The 23532-nt window shown below is 36.3% G+C and overlaps 2 protein-coding genes across 4 annotated transcripts in view; one reads left to right on the forward strand and one right to left on the reverse strand.

The window, feature by feature from the left end:
- Positions 1 to 16704, forward strand: part of LOC119832438 (zinc finger protein 585B-like) — a 16857-nt gene extending 153 nt beyond the window's left edge. The window contains exons 2-11 of the mRNA XM_038356108.1: positions 165 to 331; positions 618 to 799; positions 5582 to 5771; positions 12008 to 12144; positions 12890 to 13052; positions 13342 to 13646; positions 14016 to 14166; positions 14279 to 14361; positions 14473 to 14544; positions 14811 to 16704. Coding sequence (XP_038212036.1) covers positions 165 to 331; positions 618 to 799; positions 5582 to 5771; positions 12008 to 12144; positions 12890 to 13052; positions 13342 to 13646; positions 14016 to 14166; positions 14279 to 14361; positions 14473 to 14544; positions 14811 to 14942 — 1582 coding nt within the window. The 3' untranslated portion in view covers positions 14943 to 16704. The remainder of the gene's footprint in view (positions 1 to 164; positions 332 to 617; positions 800 to 5581; positions 5772 to 12007; positions 12145 to 12889; positions 13053 to 13341; positions 13647 to 14015; positions 14167 to 14278; positions 14362 to 14472; positions 14545 to 14810) is intronic.
- A 412-nt stretch (positions 16705 to 17116) lies between these two features.
- Positions 17117 to 22809, reverse strand: LOC119832357 (fez family zinc finger protein erm-like). Of its 3 annotated transcripts, none has more exons than XM_038356024.1 (9): positions 22723 to 22809; positions 22209 to 22503; positions 21730 to 21864; positions 21311 to 21475; positions 20710 to 20891; positions 20114 to 20333; positions 19215 to 19311; positions 18566 to 18863; positions 17117 to 18028 (listed from the first exon to the last, which is right to left on the reverse strand). In XM_038356024.1, exons 2-9 carry the CDS (start codon positions 22492 to 22494, stop codon positions 17996 to 17998), a joined length of 1416 nt encoding a protein of 471 aa, XP_038211952.1. In that variant the 5' UTR covers positions 22495 to 22503; positions 22723 to 22809; the 3' UTR covers positions 17117 to 17995. The 3 variants fall into 3 exon arrangements, with proteins under 3 accessions (XP_038211952.1, XP_038211951.1, XP_038211950.1); XM_038356023.1 differs by having other exon boundaries at positions 21311 to 21451; positions 21730 to 21900; XM_038356022.1 differs by having other exon boundaries at positions 21730 to 21900.
- Between the last annotated feature and the right edge of the window lie 723 nt (positions 22810 to 23532).

Consider the following 23532-nt stretch of genomic DNA (forward strand, 5'->3'; position numbering starts at 1 on the left):
TTTATAAAATTTGGTAATGAATTACAAATTAATTTTGAGCAGATTGAAAAAAAAATCTGATCCGTTAAGTTAAAAAAAAAAATTGTGTGTTCCTTCTATGAACAGCACTAAATAAAGAAATAATGTAACTGTAATACACATTCAAATTGAAAAAATATTTTTAGACTGAAGCGTAAAGAGCATCTAGATAGGCATATGCAGGGTCACATGGAGCTGAGGCCACACATCTGCGATGATTGCGGGAAGGGTTTCAAGAGGAAAGAGCACCTCAATATTCACAAATCTATTCACAAAGGTGAAAAAGCACTTCAGTGTTCTATATGTAGTAAACGTAAGTTTAATTTTCTTTCCTTAAAGTATTCTTTATTTTTTTATTATGAGTTATTTTAATCAACATTTATTGTTTGTTCCCTTTCCGTCCATTCTTTTCGCATTATTTCTTTTTATTGAGTTTCTCTTAGTATCATGTATTACTCTAGTGAACCTTACAGCGAAATGTGTAAATAATGTTAATTCATTTTGTAATTTAGTATGATAACAATTGTGTGAAATCCTAAGTATTAAAAGTACATATGATTGTATTTAATATCAACTAAAATTATAAAACTACTATTTAGGTTTTTACCGCAAGGATCACCTTCAAAAACACATACAGACACACAACAAACACTTCATGGAGCAAAATATTATACCAATGAGTGACCAGGAGCTCAGTATCAAGCAAGAAGTAGAAGACGACAATATGCCCATTATCACCGATGTCAGTGGGAATGTTACTGACAATGACGTCTCCATGGAGGTAAGAAAAATCACGTATTTTTTTTTTGTTTTCTATAAATATTTATGAGTACTAAGTGCAAAAACTTATATTTTTTTCTGCTATTAGTAGAATTTTCGAAAAAAAAAATCGTGTCGCTTTTCGAAATTTACTACGCGTTTTACGTAAACATAAATATATTACGACGTTTTGTACTCCTCCGCCCCCATCTAGCCTCACGTAATTAATGAGTGGTCCTAAAGCATCAATGATACTTATTTTATAGCATATTTTAATAAGATTCTTTGGTTTTTGGTAAAAATAATCTATAGAATTGCGTAGTTACTTACCAGAAATACAACAATGAAAATGGTACACTGGATGGTGCAAGTGAATCTCTGTAAAATGAATAGTGTCGTACATACTTAACAGCATTATTACATATGCGAAAGAGTGTTTATTTGTCACTCAAAGTTACTGATTTAGTTTAGAGATAGTATAAGAGCATCACGACAACGAAGTCCTACTTTAAAACTATATAATGTGTCGTAACTCGTAGTATCTACCTAATTTTTGCATAAGGATATACATAAATGCTTTCGGAAAGTATTATTAATCTTTTTGTTATATAAATTCCAATTTGTCGGGTGGCTATATTTTTTTAGAGATCATTTTATTCGTAATGTTAGTTCAAATAGATTATTATGTGAAACTGACCAATCGTTTTTATTTTACTAATGACTAACAAAAAAATCACGACACACCTATGTACGATCTTATAAAAAAGGCAAAAGAAAAAACACGTGGTATTTTTATCAACGCTTCTGGAGGGTGGAAAAACCCCACCCTGCGTGGGCCTGGGGCAGGTAGAATTTTTTGCTTTTACATTATCTCCATGTCCCTTCTATGGATCGATGCGAAGCGTATATTTTGACCTAAAATGGAAGGCACGAATTGTTCACTATAACTAATATTTTTACTTCTATAAATTGTTATATATTGATAAGGTACTTATATTATAATAAAGATGTAGTTTGTTATGTTTAACATGTAGCCACGTAATACACAATTTTAATAGGGTTCGTATAAACAATTTTAGGAATTAATGTTCTTTTTTTAATAAATCTGTAAAAATGTATTATAAATCGTACATAATATTTGTATCAACTAATATGATGTTAAATAAACAGATAACAGGAGTTCCCCGCTAAAGTTCAAATAAAAGAAAATAAAATATTCCCACTTGAGATATTGTTCAAATACGTATACTTGCTTTATTAAATTGCGTAGATGTAACAGCGTCAACTCCAAGTCGAAAGTTTGCATGTATAGCAAGGTACATACATACATATCTCTTGTTATATTTAAGTCATATATACAATAGGGGTGCGTCTATAATTCGAGTAAAATTCCTTTCTGCTAGGTACGGTCGCGTAGGCGTTCCGTATTCCAAAACCGACCCGAGACTGTATTCAAGACCCTAGGCGTTTCAGTATTTGATACTGCTACAGTTGCTACACTAATTAGGCAGAGTTATGCCCTTAGTGATTAAGGATTGATTTTAAAGTTTTAGCTATATAATAGTTTCATACGAGTCATCCATAAACTCGGTACAAAATAAAAACCAGCGAACTAAGCAGTATCGCTTAAGTTGTATTAATGTTGTATCAATTAAGTTTGGTAATTGATATCATTTTAACGTAAATTGCAAAAAAGTATTGGCTAATTAATTCTTTTTTTTTCTATAGCCTGTAAGATATAGTTGTTTTGATTTATTGCATCGCCTACTTCAAACTAATGTAGGGTTAAAATTTTGTAAATATTTTATATTGTTATTTGCGATTAGAAGAATCCAATTTATTTTTTAAGGTAGGTATTTATCGTGGGTTCCATTATCACATTCTCGGGTTGCCTATTTCACTCTGACAACACGGCTTGACAGAAAAATACAATTTTAAATATTAACCTAACATTGCAATAAAATTTCGCATAACTTCATAACCTCTATTTCTTAAAATTTCATATCGACATTCTTTTTTAACATTGATCCTGCATATTGTAGTTCTTTTTTAATACTTAAATAATAAATAGCCTGAGTGCATACTACTTTATTAAAGATAAGATATTAATTTGAAAAACTGGGAGTCATGCAATGCTTCGTAGTGAAATGGGTCAAGCTCGCACCAGGGAAGCTACCACACCCTTGCTGAAGATCGGTGTTAAGTGGTAGCATATTAATAGCATGCTATCGCGTTCGGCCTGGAGTGTGGGGGCCGCCGTGGAGGCATATATCCTCACTTCTTCTATCCTATGATTCGTTTTTGATTCATAGTGAATAGGTTTCGATTGGAAATAGATAGAGACCACACTTTTTTATTAAATTTTAACTCTGATCTTTCGAAGTTCGTTTCAAATTTGCGAAATGTGTAAAAACAAAAGTTTATCGGGAATTTACCGTAGTAGTTAGGTTGCTGTGATGTCAGATAAGTGTATGTGGCACGGCATTTAAAGGTATCTGTCGTAAGGATACGACCTTCTGCCTGTAACCGGGCCAAGGCATTAATGGAGCGAAGTCATTGCACATTGAGCGATTTTGAGTCACGATATATATATCTTGTTTCCATCTCTATTATCAAACAAATGCAAAATAAATATATTTTCAATGTAACAGAGAAAAAACGATTTTAAAGTTTATAAGTTTTTCAAAATTCAACCGGTTGAAATTTTTGAAAATTTTGAATTGCCAACTAAATAAAGGAATAGGTATAATATTATATAACAATAACAAATAAACAAATAGTACTGTTTCAATGCAATCCGTGCAGTCAAACCAAAATCTTTTCTTCCGTCCTGTGGGCGTAGGTGGGCAAAAAAACATCTGTGATTTAATGCCCTCCAACTTAATTATTACCTTTCATTGAAACATAACTGTATACAATATCCAACTCGTAACAAGGCTAAATGAACCGAAGCTCACCACTATAACATGTTCTTCCTTTGTACGGCTTATTATACCTCCCTTCGTATATAATATATTTAGAATATAAACTTTATGTACTGAGCACGCTGAGCAGTGTTAGAAGGGTCGAACCCAAAGGGTTTGTGGGGGGTGACTCCCCTTGACCTACCCCTTTGTAAAACGAGGCGGTCAACCGGCTGATTACAAGTGGTCTCCATAATCACTTGTGGTCAACTAGGCAATATAGGTACATTTGTGCAGGCGTAATCTTGAATATACCGCACGATACACATTAAAAAGGCTACATGAAAGAGGGAAAAAGTATGTTAGTTTTGTCAGATAGAAGTTATTACTTAAATACTGTTTAAAAATCAATGAAAACAATAAATGTTAATTATATGTCAAAAAGCTCATAATTGGTTTCGGAAATCGTTAGAAATGTCCAATAAACTTTGAAATCAGCTTTTTTCATTTTTGAATTTGCCTGATAAAAATACAGTGGCGTAGTGAACATCATGTGAAGCCAGCCCCTCCCGTTATATACCGTTAGACTAAAATGGGGGAGGGTGGCCCCCACCCTCCATTTGGTACCCCCCTTTAAGCGCATGACTTCCCAACAGCGCTCCGCACTGGTAAAGTAAAAAACTTCTTTTAACATCGTGTTTTTTTAATAAGTTATTTGTATACAAGTTGTCACTATTGTTCTTTAAAAACATTTTTATTTTGGTTTTATAAGTATACAGTCGTGTTTTAATGTTCCTCGTTATTATCCAAGTCCTTGAATAATATCTTTATACTTTTGCCATACCTAGTGCGGAATATGTGTACGTGTATTATACTCCCCATAGCAGCGGTCTATTTTATACCTACATCCTGTGGGCGCTGCAGGGGTGTATCTATCGAAATGTTTCGATTGCCTTCCTCGATATCTATTTCAGAATACTATTAAAGGAATGTATCTTTGTCAATAGCTTTGTACGATAATGTATATAAAAACAATAAAAAATGTTTTTTAAAGCAAACATTGAACTCCAATAATTTATAATCGGTGCTCAGGTTTTTCATAAGTTCGTGTGTGCCAAATCTATTCAACAGTTTCGCTTCAATGACAATAGAACTTCCTAACATTTATATCTATTACTAACTTATCGCTTCCGTGGTTCAGTGGTTAACGCGTGAGCGTAGAACGGAGGGGTCCTGGGTTCGATTCCCGGTTGGGACGCACAAAAGAAAAATGTCTCGGTTTTGCAGGACACAGAAGGCTGATCACCTACTTATCCATAAAGAAAATCGATCAGTGAAACAGATGTATATCATCTGGCCCATACCCCACTAGGGGACACGTGACTTCAATTTTTACTAACTTACCCGGCAAACGCTGTTTGAAAAACTTATCATTTAGGAGTATGAAAAATTGATGTTGGCCGATTCTCAGACCTACCGCTATGCACACAAATATGAGAATCGATCCAGCCGTTTCGCAGGAGTATGGGATCGAACAGTGTGACACAAAATTTTATATATAGAGAGATTTTAGTAATAGGTGTAGGATGTACCTAATACGAGTATCTATCTATTCGGAATTGAAACGTCTTATTCGAAATACTTTCTAGAAACATACATGACTCGACATATCTGTCTTATATGCATGCTACCTTTATTCTAGCACGAAAACAACAAAATGAATAACAATACTTAATACCATAAGGAATATATATACTCTAACAAATAGATCTAAGAAGACAGCCAACGTCTTTTCCTTATATAAAGACAAGTTTAAACAAAACTAGCAGAAAGTAAATTAAATTAAGATGTACATAAACTCTTACTCTACGTCAAAGCTCATATACATTATACCTTTATAGTCTGAAGACTACTCAAACACGGAGATCCTTGGGCTGCCGCTGGACCATCAGCTGACAGTAGATCACGCCAAGTGCGCTCGGCCGTTCGTGTGCGTCATCTGCGGGAAGAGTTACAAGAGGAAGGACCATCTGAAGATCCACAGCTGGACGCACATGAAGAAGGAGGTTGTGTGCACGCAGTGCGGGAAGGGTGAGTCATCGGAATTGGTTAAACACTTGAATATCTCCTAAACATTGAATATTATGTGTAGTGTAATGTAATTTATCATTAATCTGAGACAGTCTTTATTTATCTTGTCAAAAAGTTGGATGGACCAAAAACTGTAAGAATGTTAAATAAGGAATAAGAAGATATTTAGGAAAGGTGTTATACATTTTTAAGGAAGTTTTTATTACATATAATTCAAAATGTATGTTTTGTTTATGTGTGTATGTAGGAATTTCGAGCTAACTATCCCTTAGTTTAATTTGCATCTCAAGGGGAATGCTAAAAATGATCGGGTTTTCAGCCTTCGGATACGAACGAGAGGTGCCGTGGGAACTTAGTTTTACAATTACATATATAAAATTATTTTATATTTGAGTTTCAAAACTTAATAATTTAAAATTGCGGATTATACATTGGAAAATAGAAGAATTTACTTTTCGCCGCGAAAAGATCCGTTTAGCTTAGCTCTCCTTACGATAGCTCCCACTAGAATTTAAAAATATCGATTCAGTAGATTGCGCGTTCTAGTGACGAAAATTGAATCATTTTCATATCATTCGATTTTTGCATTTATTTTGAGAGAAGGGGAATTTAAAAACGTTCCTTAAAACATTATGTTATTAGTTATAATTTATAATTATATTAGTAGTATAATCAAAATTTTTATTTTATATTTCACTCTTATATCTTATTTTATAACACATAACCAAGTATATAGGAATAATGATAATCTAAGTTTTATGTAAAAAAGGTAAAGAAACCACTAGGTACGTAAAAAATAAGCCGGCAAATACAGATACACGATGGCTCCAAGTCACTTGGGCTTCGTCGAAACCCTTCAAACTTCCCTTCCGATAAAAACGCGCCGCAGTGTCCCCTTTTCCCACCCTTTGTGAAGCTTTCTCTATAGAATTGCTTCATTATAAACATCTGTCACGTTGGGTAACGTACGAACCGGTATCCGAACTTGGGTACAAGGTCGCCCCCCCACTAGAGTTACTTAACGTCGAATTTGGAAAGTAGCTTGACGGTTTGCCAACGAGTGTTGGCGTTAGCCCAGTGGTAGGACATATCATTTTAATGAATTTCGACTCACCTTGGTGATTTTTTCGATGTGTAATTCGCAAAGTTGGAAAATATTATTTTTCTCCCAATGATAGTTTAAAACGCTCAAACCCTAAAAAAATAACAGCTGTTGTGTGCTCTTTGTAAAGTAAATTTGTACTATATTTCAATAATGTTATAATAATAGCCTAATCATATTCATTGTGTGATACTGGGACACGATTTATTCGTTTGTGTATTCGCGATTAAGTCATAGTCCGATATACTTATTTTCATGGTTTATAGCAACTTTTAACAAATAAAATAAATGTGCTTGTATTATTTCTTATATTATTTACATCAAGCATATTATGATTTATAGATCTTCCAAATTTCAGAGTTGAAAGATAAGCTAACGTATATCAGACTAACTGTTCGCTTACGCTTCGCCCGTGGTACATAATATATATCCTATGTCACTCAGCCAAGATGTGCTAGCCAATGGTGTAAGATATTTTTTTAATCGATCCAGCCGTTTTTGCGTGAAAACGTTACAAACATAAAAATACAAAAAAAATCGTCTTTATAATATTAGTGTAGATATAAACAAATCACGTACGTGAAATAAATCCCAGACATCTAGTCTGTTAAAATTTTGCGTTTCAAATATAAACAACATGTTTAAATGTTCATAACAAATAATATGTATGTCTATAGGACTATATATAGCTCCGTCTGTTAAAATGTTATATTTTTTCCGTACACAATAATATGAGTCAAGGGACTTTCGTAACGATCAATAAATGGGGGAAGGGAACACGTTACGCGTCATGTGACAAGGTGGGGGACGATCGATTCAGTGAATTATTGAATTATAGTAAATTGTACACCATTTAGCACATTTATTCCGACATTGCGTAGAATAATGTGTCAATAATAACTTCTTATCTCATAATAATTAATCGCATACCGCATTTAATGAATGGCTCACGTGTTTTTTATGTAAGTTAGAAAACTATACTTTGTAAAAAATTTACTTAAGTGCGTACCGATTTCGATTCACTAGTTAAACCTAACTATAAATAATATAAAGGGGTTAGATTTATTCAGCGGCCAAGCGGCGATCGCGTAGACTTATAAATGTTGGGGTAGGTAGTGTAGTATGGGTCGAAATGGCAAGTTTCTAGAGGATAAGAGGGGCGGGCTCGGTCGCGTCTATTCCAAGAATTCCGAGGGGGACCGAGCCCCTTGATCCCTCCACCGTTGCGGGCTCGGCTCACAATTTAGGCCGGAACCGTTCCCAAATATGGCGCAACGGTCACGTCACGTCTTTTAATATTATTTTGTGTGTTACAATCACTAGATTGTTGCAGAAAAAGTGGAAATGACTAAGAAATAAAGTTTTTTTTTGTTATTTACTTGACTATAATAAGTAAAAGAAAAGAAAAACATCATAAACATACCTAATACTAGCTGCGCCCCGCGGTTTCACCCGCGTAAGTCCGTATCCCATTGGAATATCGGGATAAAAAGTAGCCTATATGTTATTCCAGTTGTCCAGCTGTTTATGTACCAAATTTTATTGCAATCGGTTCAGTTGTTTTTGCGTGAAAGAGCAACAAACACACACACATCCTTACAAACTTTCGCATTTATAGTATTAGTAGGAAGGATAGTAGGAGGTCAAAAATAAGTTAACGGCTGAGTGAAACGTTTTTCAACGACAAGCTAATATAATTTTCATAACATTTTATAAATAAGTGAAATATTCAAATTTATGTTTTAGGTAATGTGTGTAGAGTATTAACCCTATAGTCTATACAATTCCAATATAATAACAAGCAAGCAAGTAACAAGCGATTGTTCTTTATACGAACCCACTAAGGTACACAATGCCATATTTTCTTACTGGAGCAACAGGTGATTGTTATTGCTTTGAATGAGCGGTTGACAATTCCTGGTATCTTTTGTAAGGGTTATGCTTTAAGCTATTACGAGGTCTTTTTAGCGCAGTGGGTTTTATACATAAATGTGATCAATTAGACAACTAAAAGCTGTTACCATACGGTCACCCCCTTTTGTCCGATTCGCATGAAAAAACAACCTGTAAAGCAGGTAAAAGACCTTTCGTGGAGGGAAAGTAACCAGTTTTTTTTAAGTGGACGTAAGATTTTAAAATCTTATAAACAATCATAATAAAAACTTACTTCGTATTAAACAAATTTTACATAATGTGCCTATTCTGTAGTATCTGAATATAAAATTTATATTGGACGTTATAATATTAATATATCTTGCGGAAGTTATATAAATAAATGAAAAAAAAGAATCGGATTATCTTAAGTATCTTATGATATATATTTTCGTAATGTTACTACCACGCGAAGAGATGCTATTATTAGGTCGCAGCATACCTATTCTTTCGACCTTTGGTGGATGACATTGTTGGTCGAAGTCGAGGCGGGCGCACAAGTGCAAACGGACCCTTTGGTCCTCGATCGCAATATGTTCTACATATTACATTTATTTGGTTCATGCATCTTATTGGGTAGCTCATAGCCTATAGTTGAGTTTTGATAGTTCGAAAAATGTCCTTATTGCCTTTAACTAGCAAGAGGGATTATAATGGAAGTCTTGTTAGGATTTTCGTAAATTCGTTGGTTTGAAATATCAATGAAAGTGCATGAATTTTATTCAAATGTCGCAAGTTGGATTGCCAGAGGCTACAAGATGGAAGACCTTATTTAATTTATCATTCATATATTTATAACTTTGAATACAAACATTGCTATGTTAATATTTCGATAGGTCATTAATAAATCTACAACTACTATATACACTGGCGGCATATGCGTATTTAGCGTAGGTCGATATCTAGGTCAGACTAAGTGGGGGGGAGTGAAGAGGGGGGTCAAGGGGATGGGATACCTGTTTGCAGCTGAACTTGCTGCCTGCCACTTGGGCTCGGACGAGATACGAAATAGCGGTCAAAGGAACGATACCCTTGTCCGTAATGTACCCATGTTACATAACCATAAAGTTAATAACTCACTATTCATATTTGGTACTAGCTTGCCCACTGCGACTTTACTTGCGAATTCTTCTTATAAGCCCAGCGAAATAACCTTAATGTGTCAACTGTTCGTTAAATAAAGGTTTTTATAAATTTATAGAATTTTAATTCACCTCTAAATATAGTATACAATGTGTGCGCCCCGACTTCGCCCGTTGTACATGTATAGCCTAAAGTACTCGAGGATCACATACATATTCAAAGGTGAAATTATTGTTGACATTATTGTCGGTTCAGTAGTTCCTAAAGTTAGCGTGTTTAAACAAACAAAAAAAAAACAAACTCTTATCCTTATATTATAAGTTTAGATATGTTGTATAACACGATCAAGTGATAGAACTAATAAGTTTCGCAGTGTCGCTTTTAAAGATTATTAAAATAATGCATAAATACTTCTTATAATTTTATAAGGGTAATTAGAAAAAAAATTGTAAAATTCTAAGCCAACCAATTAAACTTATACCATTAAATTATATACCAATATATATTCAGACACAAAAGTTATATTTAGCATTTTTTTGCAACCAGAATGTGTTTCTTCGCTTTCTTAAAACCATGTTGAGAAAGTGAAGGGATTATTTCACTGCTTACACGGAGGTTACATTACATACGTGTCGTGTTTGGATAGCATAACAAGCTCGGTACAGCGCTGGGCTCGTAACAAACGATGCCAGATTCGAGACCCTCCCACACGTCTCAACCTAAAAATAATTTAATCTCAAAACCCTCTATAATCTAGCTCCCCCTAGCGACGTTCAACCCTCCATTACCCACCACATTCCCCCTTCGTCCCTGGCCCGCAGGGATCGGCCCTAAAGTAGAGGAGGGGCTAGGGTTGGCTACGTTACAATTTAATATTCGGAAGTCAAATGTTTTTTATCAAAATCAAAGCTTGTTTTTATATTTATACGTACTTATTCCTGTTACTAATTATACATTCGGAGATCACGATACACTCGATAAAAAAACGTGTGCTTCACATGATTGATAGGCGTTAGACGATTGAATAATATAAAAAATGTATGACGAAATGTTCATTTATTTTATTTCAGCTTATTTGCAAATAATAATAATATATTTGCTGATAAAGACTAACTGCGTTAGCCCTGAGGTGGGTCGGCACGTTATCGTGTTCCACAAATTGAAATGTTTCACTGGTATTTTCGTTATTTACAAAAATATTTTGCTTTTACGAAAAAAATGACGAACTAAAATATTTCTAAATGAAATATAGATTGAATATTCTACATACGTATTGCTTTGTATTTGCTTTATGCCAGTATAATTAAAGATGTATACGGTATCATAATGACCCACGAATACAATATTATAGGTACCAGCAGGGACGGCTCGAGCCCGTATAGCGCCCGTGTGAAATGAAACCCTAGTGCCTCCTAGACCTGACGTGGCTATAATTATTAACTTTGCCGTCGTAACAAGAAAGTTTTTTCATATTCCAACAAGCTATTTTATAAGTAGGTATAGCTTAGAGTATGGTATTACATATAACACTCATCACTTTTATGCCTGTAGAACTTACAACTCAAGGTGTAACTCTATCGCGGTTTTTCCGCTAGAGTTCCGCTTAGAGTTTCGGAAGTGTGCTAAATTTTAATAATTAGATATTAATATAAACTCTTATTTATCTTATATACATGACATTACAAAGCCCTATTTTATACTTATAGCTATTTCAACTGTTTTTTATCTTATTTACATTACTTTAAATACGTGAAATAAGACATTTTATGTTGATTAAAATATTCGAAAAAAGAAACCGCCGAAAAAGAAGAATAGGGCGCTCGCTTTTGATAACTGCCTCCCTACCTATCTACCTGTTGTACATACCATGATGGTCCAAGAAGATGCTCTTAGCTGTGCCAGAGAAAGCCGCGGCGCCCCCTGTGATGGCGGCGCCCGTGTGCATTGCATACCCTGCAATATAGGTTAAGCCACCCCTGGGTTCTTGGTACTCACTAAGCCATCACGTTGATACCCAAAATTTTTTTTGTCTGCATTACGGGTGTCATTGCTAAATCATGTCAAGTGCATGTAGAATAAAGTTATAAATTTTATTATATTTAAAAATCTATAATTACAGATTTCCACACGGAGGACCAGATGCTGGTTCACGTGAATCTGGTGCACCTGAAAATACACGAGACCGGCACAATAGTGAACAACGGTCTGACGCAGCTCAAGTCGTTGCTCGGAGAGGATATCGAGGTTGAAGTGTTGGTAAGTTCCCGGATCACACCAACTATGTTTAAATCTATGTACTATGTTCTTCTAATGTATTCAAAATAAGGGTTTTATTTAACTTGCAAGAAATGTTATCTGAAAATTTATCTGCATCACGTTATTCACATCATCACTGCTCGAAAGGGTGAATGAAAACTTTGTCAGAAAACCGGTATATGAAAGAATTGAAACTTCGATGATGTATGTATTTATGTATAGATATATATTTATTTGTTTTCTTTTGGTTATTTATTCTCTGTATTTGAAATGTGTATATCACGATGTAGTAATTTATTTTATTTTATTATTAATTATATATGTGTATAATGTATATCATATGTTTGTGTTTAATTTATTTTATTGTATATTTTCTCAATTTAATAAAGTTTCACAACAAATTTCGCTTCTTACCTCTCATCTCAATCTCAAGCAGGAGAGGACACCTGGTAGAGATGACCGCACAGTGATAAGCGTTTATACTGTGTGTGTATGTTGTTTCTCTCTATATATTTTTGTTTTTCATGTATATTATGGCGACAAATAAATATACATAGAAGTCTAATCCTTACGCTATATAATATTATCCCAATATAGTGGCCACTCAGTACGTATTAAAAACTTACGTATTACAATCTGTCCTAAGATTAGAGTGTAATAAGATCGTAATTAGATTCTGAGATTAGCGATATAACAAAACAAACACTTCAACTGTATGCTATTAGTATAAATGTGATAACATTAGCAGAACAATCCCCGAGCGCCGACATCGAAGAGGGACACGGAGGGGCGCAAGCACGAGTGCCCGATCTGTCACCGCAAGTTCAAGCGGAAACAGCACCTCAAGGTGCACGCCAAGGTGCACCTCAAGAAGAAGCGCACCTTCTACTGCGGCATCTGCCACGAGGGTATGTGCTCTTGTTCCGTTCTTTGCTCCCTCTTAGGTGGGGGTTAGAACTAGAAAGTATTTAATGATGATGAGATCGAAAATGTCTGTCTTACTATGACCTTTTACAAAACGTAACACGATATTGACTGATTCTAGTTCTCTCTTTAAAATTGGACATAATAAATGAATTAATTGAGAATGAGGGTAATTCTCGAATAATTCGTTTATTATTTATTCATATTGGAACATAAATATAACATCCTTTTTTAAATCTAAACTTGCTAACAAATTATTGAAACACTCCACAGGCTTCAACGATAACAACCAGTTCGAGAATCACAAGTGCCGTCCGAACGACTTGTTCAGGAACCCGGAGCAAGACAAGGACGATAACGAGTACGAGCAGAACGGCGAGTACGAGCCGGATGAGGAACACGGCGAGTCCGAGCAGCACAACGAGTCCGGGGGGGGCGAGTCCGAGCGGGGCGAGTCCGAACGCGGCGAGTACGAGCACGAGGACGGGGAGTACGAGCAGCACACCATATTCGGGCATAACGGTACCTCGCCCAACGGGGATGCGAGGAAGGAGAATTATCCGCAGGACTTACTGGAGGTGCGTATTGATTTTAGTGCGGGAATAAGGTTTTTTTAGAATTACTGTTTGTATTATCAAAATATGCAATTCTGCATTTCGTATATTTTTTTTAAATATTATGTATGTCATAAAAATATGTGTTCAAAATTCAAATGGCTTCCGTGAACTGGATTCTTTGTTGAAATTTTTGAATCATTGTATATGTTAATTTATTCCCACGTTATCACATCTGATTGTTATAACTTTTTTTTTTCCATTTAGATTTTTTGTAATTTCATCTTTAATGTAGTTTTTTTCTCAAAACTATATTAACAAAAAGAAATGTTTTTTTGGAAATGCATACCATAAGTATTCGTATAGTGTGAAGCAATGTGTTGTGTTTCGCAGGTGGTGGTGGAGGAGGCGGCGCTGCCGACGCCGCAGCGCGTGTTCGTGTGCAAGTTCTGCGGCAAGCCGTTCCGCCGCAAGGACCACTACAAGATACACCTGCACATACACACCGGCCTCAAGTCCTTCTTCTGCCCCACCTGCGGGAAAGGTGCGTGACGCCGCTACTTGTGCACTTTTGTTTCGATGTTTTGTCAACCGACTAGCGCAGAAATGAAAGCTTTCAAAATGCTATAACTTAACGCAATTTGACGATATTACAGGGTTCTATCGCAAGGACCACCTGCAGAAGCACATGATAGTGCACGCGCGCAGCCATATGAAGAAGGCGAAGCAGGGCCGCGCCGCGCCCGCCGCGCCCTCGCCGCCCGCGCCCCGCGCCCCCGCCTCCCCCCCGACGCCGCTCTCCCCCGCCCCCGCGTCCGCCCCCGCCCCCTCAGCCCCCGCGCGCCGCCAGCTGCCCGCGCTGCTGCCGCTGGCCGCCACGCCGCTCAGCAGGAAGGAGGTCAAGCCCGAGATCACGATACATGTGAGTGTGGACTTGTGCTATGAGTGAGCGTCGCTGCCGCTGATTGCAACCAGCTAACTAAAAAAATCTTTACGCAAGCTGATCGGTTTTACGTTAATATGGCTGGGTAATACGGCTGAGGCAAAATAAATAGTATTGATATGATGGTTATTCATAAATGCAAAGAACACGTTTTTTAACTTAGTCAATTATTAAAAACAAAATTACTAACTAGCGTAATATCAAAAAGTAAAAAAATATGAATTCGTTATTGAAATCCATTGCAGGCGCCATGCAACGCGAAGATCCGCGTGCCGCTACAAATGAAGGTCCCGTACCAGATGGTGATGTCGCTGGACAACGGCGAGACGCGCGCCGTCACCGTCGACCCGACCGCGCACCTGCTCGGCCTGCCATAGACTACACACCGGCCACCAATGAGGTTACATTAAAAATAAAGTGGAAAAACAATTCAGCCAGTGTACAGTGACCATAGAGCAGTGCTATAAAGATTAAATTTAATAAATGGGACCGATAAACAGTGACCATAAAGCCCAAGTCACCGCACCAAAGACAGATTTTTGTGCATACAAAAAATTGTGTGAATGAAATATAAATTGCTAAAATGTGAAAGTACTCGGTTGAAGGATGGAGTGACCCAGTGACGGACTTGTCTAATTTTTGATGAATTAAATCACGTTTTGTTTTTGAATACTCGCGTTGATGTTCTCACTCATAGTTCACATCGACTTCGCTGTGTAATTACATTGATTAAATAATTTATGAAATGTTTATAGGGTAAGTGAACACATTATACTCTTTTAACTCATCATGTTTTTAATTTAAATCTTTAAATTATGTTAGAAGATTCTACTTAGCAGTGTTAATATGTAAAAATAAAGTAATTTTATTGTTGTATATAGTTTTAAGTGCACTCCCTTGTAATGTATGAAATAAATTTTTTGAAGATATTTAAATCGCAGTTTTTTTTCTCCTATCATATTTTATAGAAAGTTACGACAAACGTATAAAACAGTATACAAAAAGTTATAAAAACCGCGATTTATATAAATTTTCATATTTTACAAATAGATAATTAATAGCTTGCGAATACATTTATAAGTGCAGTTTTGAATATACGCACGATTTTACCATGTAGTAGGTCCCTATGCACAAAGTGGGCAAAATCCCTTACATGGGTCCAAAATGATATAAAACATAAATCTGTGCATAGAATTTCCATATCATTTGTAAAAAATAATAAATACACTTTTTGATTGAAGATTGTAAGCTCTCTTACGATATTTATTATATGTATATATATTATTATGTGTATAATTGTAACAAGTTATGGAATTACAAATCTTTATGTGTATTTATACGGCTTACGGTTTACAATATCGCTATAATCACTACAGCGATATTGTAAATTGTTTTCATAAAGTTCATCGACAATTTCATTATAATATCACTAGTGTAATTGTAACACGCCTTTGACAATATGCCTACGATACATACATTATCAAACATGTGTACCAGAATCACTGATATATAAAAAACACAAGATGCACACTTCACATTTCAAAAATCTTCGTATAACATGAGTGCAACATTCTAAATTGTGCGCACATTCCGTATAGTCTCGTGTCAGTCGCGTCTACGCGCATGTGTAAAAACAGCATTAAACAATAACACATAACTGTAATAAGTATAACTGGTGAGTGCTTAGCGGCATTTACGAGCGTAACTTTTCGGATTTATAAAAAGAAGAGATCTTATGAAACGAAGAATGAGAATAACAGAGAGAAATGCACATCTTGTTCTTTTATGTATCAATGACCAGAATAAATAGATTTTGCAACTTTTACGTCATTATAAATGTCCTTAAACAATTTATTAACTATACAATCGTATTGATTGTTGTGTGTTTACTTAACTAAAACTTTTCGAATATATATTTATTTAGAATCATTAAATTTCAAGAAGTATACAGTTAAAAGTAATAAATTGTTATTTCTGTTTATTATTTATGTAGATATTATATTTATTATGTATGGTGCCATGACATGTACCAAAAATTGATTCATGTAGCAAAGTTCCTGCGGCGACGCAAATTGTTGTGATCGTTTATTATGTAAGTTCGAATTATGTAACACGAAGTACAAATAAAATATTTTGCATCGAATAGTTTGTTATTATAATTTTTATCACACAAGCACTATCGAGCATTTGTATGTAATGTAAGGTTCGTGCGAATGCTCGACGTGTAACATTTCGTTACGTTAACGTTTGGTTGAATTCTTGGATCTACAATCTGTGTTATGTCTAATTTTATTTCGGATTCGAAAACTTAGGGTTCCTTACAAAAAGCTAAAAACACACAAACACTAACTCACACTAAAACACCCACACAATTTATGACTTACCGAATGAATACTCTAGTCTGTCGGAAGAGTGCAAGGGGCACAGTTAAAAATACAATAATTGGGAGTAAATAAAACACAAAACAATTTCTAAATAATTTATTTGGATAGTAAATTTTTATCTAACAAAGTCGTATTTTGTTCTAATCTTACTTCAGGACTACGTGAGTAAACAATTGAACAGTGAACCATTTTAAACTGACTCAAATATTTCATAAGACACCACATACTGCTGATGGTATAAATTCGCTAAAAAGTTGTTCATGTAACGGTTCAATAGAAATACCGAGATAAACTCCTGTTTCACTGTTCAATGACCTGTTATTTGTTCAAATCTCTATACAATATAATTAACAGGTACCTCGTAAATGGAGTTGAAGAAAAATCTAGCTTCTAATTCAGTTTCTAGTAAACTTTTGGCATTGAAAGTGTATTTCACAAGCTTAGTTGAGTATTGTACTTGACTTACTGCGTACACATCTATGCGAGTATGTTCAAAAGGCTTTGTACTATTATTTTTCTTCCGTTTCTTACAGATATATTATCACCCATCAATTATTTTCATTATTGCTTGGATATTATCATTCAAATAAATGAACTTATTTCGAAATTAGTATTACGTTAATTTCGAAAACATATATAATAATAAACAGATGAATTTAAATTTTCTACAAAACGTTCTAAGTAATAACATCACAGAAAACAATTTTCCCCACCAATCTGATGTTCCAATTTTGAAAATGACATCAATTTATTTAGTATGAACAACAACAGAAAAATGATAACATTCTCATTATAATTTTGAAACATTTCAACAATTTTAAAGTTTTTTTTATTAATATTTTTTTTTCTTAAAAAAAAATAACTTAATTAATTTTTGTCCATTTTTAAAGATAAAACAAAGTTTTTAAATGAAATCAAATGTTACACAAATGACGAGATAAAGGCTTTTTTCTGCCATCCGTGTTGATTATAATTTACATAAATAACAATATGTCCTTTGTTGGCTTCCTCGTCTACTCCGTTCAGAAGTCGTCAATGGCAACTTGTCAGGAGGGCTCTAGCGCTGGGGCTGGGGCCACCTGTACGAAGATTAGTTTAATTTATAATAATCATTTCATTTAAAAATTAATACTACTACTTTCTACTTTTGCTACTATTTAAATAACTTTTAACCATATCTTCTCATATCCTTTTCCTTACCCTTCCCAGTCTTTTCCATTATTCATCTCGCCAATCCTTTCTTAATCCCTTTCCAAAAAGTCGGCAATCCATTTGTAGAGGCGTCAGCAATGGACCTTATGCCTCTCTAAATGTTCATGGGCGGTGGTAGCGCTTACCATCAGGCATATAATGTGAAAGTTATTTAAATACGAAGATTAAATCGATGAAGTTTCAGTACTTTTTGTTTCATAGCTATTTTGATTGGATAAAGCAGATTCACAACATCAAGACTTATACAAAACTACTAAAATTGAATAATCCTGTGAATAATAAAATGGTGGGTATATCTAGACCATACTGTTTTAGGGCATCGTAACATCAACTTGCAACATTAGGGTTAGGGATGGTGTATGTTTGCGTGTGTGTGTGCGTGTGTGTGTGTGTGTGTGAGTGACCTGCGAGAGAGGCGGCGTAGTGGTTTCCTGCGACAGCTCGGCCTTGACGCGGCGCGCGATGTGCGAGCGCGTGTGCTTGCGCAAGTGGTCCTTGCGGTAGAAGCCTTTGCCGCACTCGTTGCACACGTGCCGCTTCTCGCCCGAGTGGATGATGAAGTGCAGAGTGAGCTGCTCCTTGCGCTTGAACGCCTTGAGGCACACGGAGCACACGTGCGGCCGCTCCGCGTTGTGCGACTGCTTGTGCCGCGTCAGATGATCCTTGCGCTTCAGCGCCGCGTTGCAGATGTCGCAGATGAACCTGGTGGAACCCTGCTCTTAGATATCCACGTATGCGAGGAGGATTGCATGTCGTTTGTAGGACTTTTTCATGAGGTTACAAACTTACACTTCACTTACAGATTCTGATAAAAAATACAATGTCTAACAGTTTCATCAACTCATTGGTGTATACTAGATAGGTGTATGATTAAATTTGGTACAGTAGGTATTACGGTTTAAGCATATTGTTCTAATATTAATTTTTAACAATTAAATATTTGAGCATTGAAAATATAATCTTCTAGGAGGCACATTTCACGTTGATTAAAAATTTATCGATTTCAAAGTATAATATATTAGGTTATAAGGTGGATGAATATGGACAACATACTTTCTTTCCATGGTATGTCCCACAAGATGTTGGTCGACCAGATCTCTCTCTGGGTACGCCATGTGACATTCGGGACAGCAGTATAATGTGCTGCCATCTGAAAACATCGTAAACTCGTGAAAAACCACACGTAGCTAAAGAATAACTCATTGTACAGACTCAATGACGAACAATATGTAATATATTATATTATATTATTCAACAGCTTATATAATTTTTGTAAAGTAATTTTTATATGTAGTTATATATAGTATATTTACAACTATACTCGTTCGATTGTGTGTGTGTGTTTTTAAATAGTTTTTTGCATTTTTATTAATTATATGGAGCTTCACAAATTTTTGTAATTATATGTAATTGCATAATTAGCATTTTTATGCTCTTATATTTCGAATTATTTTTAAATGACATGTTATATTAAAAAAATGAATATTAGAAATATCGCAAATCAAATGAGTATCGCACATCAGAAACTAAACGACTAATATATAAACATTTCAGTAACGATGGCCCTCTCACTTGCACATTAAAAACTGCGTTAACAGAAATATATACATCTCACTCTCACTATTTTTCTTGCTCGCACACTAGAAACGGTACTAAGCAACATATATCTATCTCTCTTTCACGGTTCTTCTCACTCACACATTAGAAAATGTACCTACTGAAATATAGACGTCTCGCTCTCGCAGGTTGTCTCTCTCTCGCACATTAACAGCTGTATTAACTAAAACATATTTGTCTCCCTCATATAGTTCCTCTCACTCGCACATTAAAATTTGAAATATGTGCACACTCTCACATATATGTTCTCCCTCTTACTTATCACACGTGATAAAATTATTACAGCACCTCAATCTTTCATAAATTCGTTAAAATGTTTGGTAATTTTTTTTTACCTAAAGCAGTTGTAATCCGTATTTCCCCTGGCTTGGGTCGTGGTTTTTTGGTTGTTACTTCCTTCTTTTTCTTCTTCTTTCTGCCATTGCTATAGTACAACGTATTGGTAATAATCGGCGCCTCGTTGGTGTTGGTGCCTTGCGTGTGCGTGCTTACGGATGCGTTTATAGCTATCGTCGTGTTCTGTACTACGACGCTGTTTTCGTTATTCGGCGAAATCTGTGAATTGGTTTTACAATGTTAATTGTTAATAACATATAGAATTTAAATAAAGAATAAATATTAATTAGGCATATAAATCGAGGTAAGCCTTGCTGAAAATTGAAATTATAAAATTATAAAATATGTTAGATAGGTAATATAAATTGTTGACGACCGGTTCAGACGAAAGAAGAAGAATAAAGTACTGCCTAGTGCAGAATAACAACCAAGTTGCTAAATTAAATTGTATATTGTTATATACAGTTACATATACAGGTATTATTTACCAAATGTTACAGCATAATGATTGAAATATGTAATATGTTAATTTAAACAATTTGACAGAAAAATCGCAAAAATAATTTGGTAGTATTCGTAGGACATTTAAATTTACCTGCGCCAACGTAGCGATAGTGGGTGAGGCAGTAGCAACGATGGTGGGCTGATCGTCCCGCTTGTCGGAGCCGGTGGAGTACTTGAGCAGGTGGTGCAGCGGCAGCGGCAGCGCGGCCAGGTAGTCCGCCACGCCGCTGCCGATCGTCTGCCACGTGGTGCCGTCGCCGACGTCGCCTATACCTGGACGATATCACAATATGGGAAACTATAAGAAACACAGGTGCAGTGGGCATTTTTTATCTTAGTATTTGTATTGCATAACTTGAACGGTTGTCTCAGCTAAAGCAGTTAAGAGATTTTTACCTCTGATAGTAGTCATATCAATGTTTTTAATTGAAATAAAATGAAAATAAACAAACAAAACAAAAATACAAAAAAAAGAAATTAAAATGTTTGCAAATAGTGATTCCAGGGTTCGTGTTTTCCTAATGCTAGTTGGTAAAATGTTGTCGAGTGAACTGGTTAACTTAATACTTAACATTAGGTTATCAAGAGATCATAGGTTCAAAATTATGTTGCAGTTGCAATTTCTCTCAAATTTAATACTCTCACACGTCTGTCAAATAAAAGTATAATAATGATTGAGCATAGCAACGTACTAATGAATTCAGCGGGCGCAGTGACCGTGCGCTCCTGCCGGCCGTCCTGCTTGAGTGCGCGGGCCAGCGCCGCGGCCTCCTTGGGCTCGTGCAGCACCACCAGCAGCTGCTGCGTGCCCTGCTGCAGCGGCGCCTGCGTCACTGCCGACATCGCACTACAGTCAACTATTAAACACCACTCTATTATTATACCAACTAGTAACCACATAACACTATGGAATTTGCAATTATTAAAATAAATAAATATTGTTTAATGAAACAAAGAAGGATAGGCCTTTTCCCTAAATACCTATATATGAAGGTAAACAGAAGAGAGTAAAAAATGTATGTTGCAAATGTGTTGAAAGCATCACTATGCATTGATCAGACTTTTTGTGAATAATGATAATGACAACATAAAAGTAATGAAAATATGTTACCCTGCTGCTGCATCATAGTGGCCATGATGTCATGCTGCAGGTCGTCGCGGAAGTCCCGTTTGTCGCGCTCGCCCTTGAGCGGCTCGCTGTCGGCCGGCACGTACTGCGCGCCGTACGCTATGTTGCCCACGTTCACTGTGGACGATGACGTGATCGTCTGGTACTTCACTCCTAGGGGGACCACTAATTGCTTACTTTCATTATAGGTACTGAATTTAAAGTGTGCTTCATTAAACTTAATAAAAAAGTTACTCTGTATGCCTGTCTGTTACGTTTTCACGCCTAAAACACTTTGAGAACCGATTTAGATAAAATTTGTAACAGATTTACAAGGATAAGTTCCTTGTAAATGGAAACAAATGTAAGTAGGTACAATTAGCAGAAAGCTAATGTAATAAAATAATGTTATGTTGCTAACGGAGGTTAAAGTGAACAATTGCATATGATATGACTGTTGATTGCATGTACATGGAACTTACCAGCCGGCATGGTGCCGATGCCAGTGAGGGTGACAGCGCCCTGCTGCGGTGTGCTCATGACGACAACGCTATCACCCTGGCGGAACTTCATGCCGTCGACGGGCAGGCCGGCGGCGGGCGCCACCGCAAACTGCACGCCTCCGGCTGGTGCCTGGTAGCGCGGCTCCGGGGCTACGCCGCCCGCCGCCGAGCCGCTGCTCTCGTAGCCGAACTTCGCCGCGAACTGCTGGATGGTGGGCAACGCGGTCCCGGACGGGATGTGTCCCGTGAATGGAGCAAAATTCATTGCGGCACTCTGAAAACGCGAGCATCGTGAACGCAGCGTGCACTCGCAAAATAACACAAGAAGGGTGTTGCCCCATAGGGCGATCAACCCCCGCCATTCTGCCTCACCCCAATCGCATTTCTAAGCGCTTTATTTTTACGCGCTCCCACACCATCGCACATCCCCACGACGCCCCAGGCGGTCGCAAGCACATGAGGGGTCGGCTTCGGGATAAGGTGGTATGCTTACCTTGCTGGATAGCCGGTAGTGAATTTAAACATAGTTTTAATGCTTGTTCATCGCCGAAATATCGTAGAACTAGAATGGCGGGGTGCGCGCCCACGTTGCGCAGAGCAGGGCGCAGGCGCGCGAAGGGCTCGGCCGCCCGCACTATGCGAGGGGCTGCCTCCCGACAACAACGTGTGCGAGGGGTCTGTGGCTTGAGACGCGAGCTCAATGGATGGTAAGGGGATGGGAAATAATGTCCACCCCTTGCTACCATGCACGAGGTGGTTGCTTGCAACCCCGTGCCTGACCTATACTTGTGACTTAGCTTTTGTAAACAATGCGTGAACCAGACTGAGACTTACGTATTTTATGCAAACTTTGTATATATTTTATTTATTATTGAAACCTGGCATTAAGATTCTTCAAAAAATATAAAATAACTGTTTAGAAAATTTATTAACGAATTATATACAGTTGAACAACCAAAATCTCATCAATATCACTTTAGGGTTCTCAACTTAAATTAACATTAATTGATTAATTACCGTATCGAAATTGCTAGTCACTTAATAGTCCAAGAAAATGGGTAGGGTAAATGCGAATTTTGAGATTAAAACTTGAATTTTTGATATAATTTACTTTTATAAATCTTCCTCTGTTGGCGTCGCAGTTTTTATTGCATAGATATAAAAGTCGTATTTTTTTAATTAAACGTTATCTTACAAACGTAAAGTTTACTGAATAAATCACTGGATTGGTTGAAAATTGGAATACTGAGTTTAACTGGATAGTTATAACGCTTAGTTTTCGTTTAACACAAGACACTGCGAA

The sequence above is a fragment of the Zerene cesonia genome, chromosome 15 (genome assembly GCF_012273895.1).
Source record: "Zerene cesonia ecotype Mississippi chromosome 15, Zerene_cesonia_1.1, whole genome shotgun sequence".
NCBI classification, from domain to species: domain Eukaryota; kingdom Metazoa; phylum Arthropoda; class Insecta; order Lepidoptera; family Pieridae; genus Zerene; species Zerene cesonia.

Coding starts and splice junctions, on each gene's coding strand:
- LOC119832357 (XM_038356022.1), bottom strand. CDS start 22,494: ATGAATTTTGCTCCATTCACGGGACACATCCCGTCCGGGACCGCGTTG. Junction 21,901..22,208: donor CATCGGCACCATGCCGGCTG/GTAAGTTCCATG, acceptor TGGTCCCCCTAG/GAGTGAAGTACCAGACGATC. Junction 18,864..19,214: donor GGACATACCATGGAAAGAAA/GTATGTTGTCCA, acceptor GGGTTCCACCAG/GTTCATCTGCGACATCTGCA.